Source organism: Benincasa hispida, chromosome 9, assembly GCF_009727055.1.
Source record: "Benincasa hispida cultivar B227 chromosome 9, ASM972705v1, whole genome shotgun sequence".
In the NCBI taxonomy this organism is placed as follows: domain Eukaryota; kingdom Viridiplantae; phylum Streptophyta; class Magnoliopsida; order Cucurbitales; family Cucurbitaceae; genus Benincasa; species Benincasa hispida.
Window position 1 is genome coordinate 40,151,375 of NC_052357.1, and position 3,520 is coordinate 40,154,894.

At 33.9% G+C, this 3,520-nt stretch overlaps 1 protein-coding gene across 1 annotated transcript; it reads right to left on the reverse strand.

Moving 5' to 3' along the window:
* Nucleotides 1-991: 991 nt before the first annotated feature.
* On the reverse strand, nucleotides 992-3,288 carry LOC120087196 (alcohol dehydrogenase 1-like). Its single transcript, XM_039044104.1, has 9 exons — nucleotides 3,087-3,288; nucleotides 2,821-2,957; nucleotides 2,691-2,737; nucleotides 2,168-2,576; nucleotides 2,000-2,075; nucleotides 1,835-1,896; nucleotides 1,599-1,694; nucleotides 1,336-1,497; nucleotides 992-1,256 (listed from the first exon to the last, which is right to left on the reverse strand). The coding sequence occupies exons 1-9, from the start codon at nucleotides 3,121-3,123 to the stop codon at nucleotides 1,137-1,139; spliced, it is 1,146 nt and encodes a 381-aa protein (XP_038900032.1). The 5' UTR covers nucleotides 3,124-3,288; the 3' UTR covers nucleotides 992-1,136.
* Nucleotides 3,289-3,520: the final 232 nt, after the last annotated feature.

Below are 3,520 nucleotides of genomic sequence, written 5' to 3' on the forward strand. Positions count from 1 at the left end.
GCCCAAAGGCCAACCCATGGACCAACCAAGCTCAAATCCAACTATTTGAGCCCAAAGGCCAGACCCATGGATCAACCAAGCCCAAGCCCACTTGTGAACTCTATAAATAGATGAGCTCTCCTCATTTGGAGGGGTCAACAATTCTATACTTCAGAGAGACAAGAGAAGACTGAAGTCCTACTGAAGTCCTCAGAGAGACAAGAGAATTCATCAACAAGCAGAAGACTTTCAAGAAATAATTTTTTTTTTGGAATCTTGTGCGAATAGAGACATAGTGTTTTTGAGTTTACCCTTTATGCATCATCAACCCTAATTTTAATAAAATGAGCTGATGTGTGATTAGCCAAAATTTCAATTAAAAACCAAATGGGTTTAAAAATTTTCAAATATAATATCTTTTAAAAGTGAAATTTTATCAAACAAATATACTAATGTCTACCTTTAATTTCATAAAAACCATTTGATCTCCCTACCATATAATATTGTTAAAAAAAAAAAAAAAAAAGAAAAATCATGACAAAACCCATAAAACAAAAAGAGTTTTTTAAATTCATAAACCACGAGAATCAGAATAACAATGAATTTCTGGTGGCCCATGTAATTTTTTATTTTTTATTTCATCAGAAATCAGAATCAGAATCTTTATGCCATGGAATAATTATAAAGATCATTGCTATAATACTACTCTTGATTCCATCTCTCCCTAAACAAACGTGAAAGAATCAAAATTGGAATTTGCATCTTCATTAACTAATTAAATGTGTTACAAAATGAATGATGGGTTATTTTATTATTACTGATTTTTTTAGTAAGATAATATGAGGGCAAGGATTTGAATTTTCTATATGAAGAAATGAAAAGTATATATATTTTGAATGAAACATAACAAACAAAATTAATAAAAGTTTAATAGAAGGTAGTAAAGTGTAATTACATCAAGAAGTTACTCAGAAATACACCAAAAGATAATATAAGAATAAAGTGTAATTACATCAAGAAGTATTACACCAGAAGATAATATAAGAAAGTAGAATCACACACATAATTACAAAAATAATTCTAAGAAACAAGAGATGGACAAACAAATGAGACAAAAGTCATGGAAAACAGTATATTGAATTTGTTTTCAAGATTGATCAATGATGATCCATTCGAATGACGCATCGGATAGACTGTCCGTTGAGCATGTAGTCGAATGCCTTGTTGATTTCATTAAAGGGAACAGAGTGAGTGATGAATTTCTCCAATTCAAGCTCCTACATGATCAATTAATATAGATTAATTTAGAACAAGAGAGAAACTTTGAAAAGGAATTAATTAGTGATTGATACTAACCTTGTTCAAGTACTGCTCAACCACATTGGGAATGTCTGAGCGAGTTTTGTAGTTCCCAAAGAAGGTTCCCTTTAGAGTCTTCTCATTCAGGAAGTGCATTGGATGAGTCTTGAAGGAATCATCTTTGTTTGGGACACCAACAAGCACAGCAACACCCCAACCCTGATCCATTTATTCCATATATTATTATGTCAGAATTAGAGCATTATGTAATCTAATTTATATATGCTAATGAATGAAGAAAAAAAAAAATAAAAAATTACATCATGAACACATTCAAAGGCTGAGATCATTGCTTGGATGCTTCCTGTACATTCAACACTTCGGTCAACTCCTCCATTTGTCATCTCAGCAATCACCTGTATGTATGTGGAAATAATTCATCAATCATTATTACTTGTTCTTAATCAATTCATATAATTACCTGTTTAATTTTTTATTTTTTTTTTGTTTTTTTAAAAAAAACTAATGAATAAATTAATGAATGAATTATAATTACCTGTTGGACAGGTTTGTCATAATCCTTTGGATTCACAAACTCATTGACACCAAATTTTTTAGCTGTGGTTTAAAAATAAATAAGAGAAAATAAGCATATTGATTATCGAATATTGAACTGGAGGGGCATGCAGGAATTAATTAATTAATGATGAGTAATTTATACCTTCTTCAAATCGACTTGGATTGAGATCGACTCCAATGATCCTGGATGCCCCAGCAATTCTTGCACCCTCAGCAGCCTATAAATTAGAAGAAAGTGATGATTCTTAATATATAATTCAAAATCAACCACAGAGAGAGAAATTGAAATTGAAATTGAAAATATACTTACAGCAAGGCCAACAGCACCTAATCCAAATATAGCAATAGAGGATCCCTTAGTGGGCTTAGCAACATTCAGAGTGGCACCAAGACCAGTGGAAATGCCACAACTAAGAACACACACAATGTCAAGGGGGGCAGAAGGGTTGATTTTGGCCAAACATCCAACATGGACAACTGTGTATTCACTAAATGTCGAGGTTCCCACAAAGTGGTAAATTGGTTGTCCGTTTTTAGAGAATCGTGTGTTGTTGTCGCTGATCATCACTCCACGGTCAGTGTTGATTCGAAGGAGATCGCACATGTTGCTCTCTTCCGACTTACAATGACGGCATTCCCCACACTCCCCTGTGAACACTGGCAGTACATGGTCGCCTGCTTTCAGACTGGTCACCCCTTCCCCTACGCTCTCGACAACTCTGTTTTAATTTTTACAAACACAAGTAATTATAATTATATATATATTTAGTAATTCTAATAGAAAAATATTATACATATATATATATATATGTGTGTGTGTGTGTGTAACATACCCTCCAGCTTCATGCCCGAATATTCGAGGAAACAGAGGTGTTTGGCCCTGAAATGTACAAAAAAGATGCAATTTTGAGAAGACCCACAAAGTCAAATTGAAGTTTTTAGAATAAAGTGTTGAAATTAGACCTTGGCCTCCCAGAAGTAAACATCAGTGTGGCAAAGAGCAGTGAAGAGGATCTTGACACGGACTTCATTAGCTTGTGGTGGTGCCACTTCCACTTCCTCAATTACCAGTGGCTTTCCAGCCTCCCATGCCACTGCAGCTGTATAATCCAAAGCATAACAAACTAAATTATTAGAATTACATCCACCAATTAAATCTGATCATCAATCAAAATTAATCCATCCACCGCGAATAACTACATTTGAAATGGGGTTATGTACGAACCAACCTTTGCATTTGATGACTTGACCTGCGGTGCTTGACATCACTTCCACGAACAATTTTCAAACGCAACTTCTTGCTTCAAGCAAATCAATATGTTGATGAGATGAGTTTTGTGTTTGATTTTGTTATCAAATCTCTATTTATAATGCTCTGCCAAAATGCCGAAACACAACAACACCCCACATTTGGAGTATAATAATTGACAAATTGAATTTCTTTGTGGGCGATGTGGCTTTTTTTGGTGCCTTGGGTTCTTAATGATGTTCTCGAGAGTTGAAAAATAGCAACTTGGAGAAAAAAACACCAGAAAAAAAAAAAAAAGACAACTTGGTGTGTAAGCATATAAACATGGAGGTGAGGAATCCAGATTCCAATAGTCTAAAAACCTTGAGCGTACACTTTTTATATATTAACCATATTAAAAAATTTGAGAATGAG

Excerpts from the sequence above, each read along its gene's own strand:
- LOC120087196 (XM_039044104.1), bottom strand. The coding sequence starts at position 3,123 with ATGTCAAGCACCGCAGGTCAAGTCATCAAATGCAAAG. Across the intron at positions 1,498-1,598 it reads CCTTTGAATGTGTTCATGAT|GGTTGGGGTGTTGCTGTGCT; the intron begins GTAATTTTTTAT and ends TAAATGGATCAG. Across the intron at positions 1,257-1,335 it reads TTGAGCAGTACTTGAACAAG|GAGCTTGAATTGGAGAAATT; the intron begins GTTAGTATCAAT and ends TTGATCATGTAG.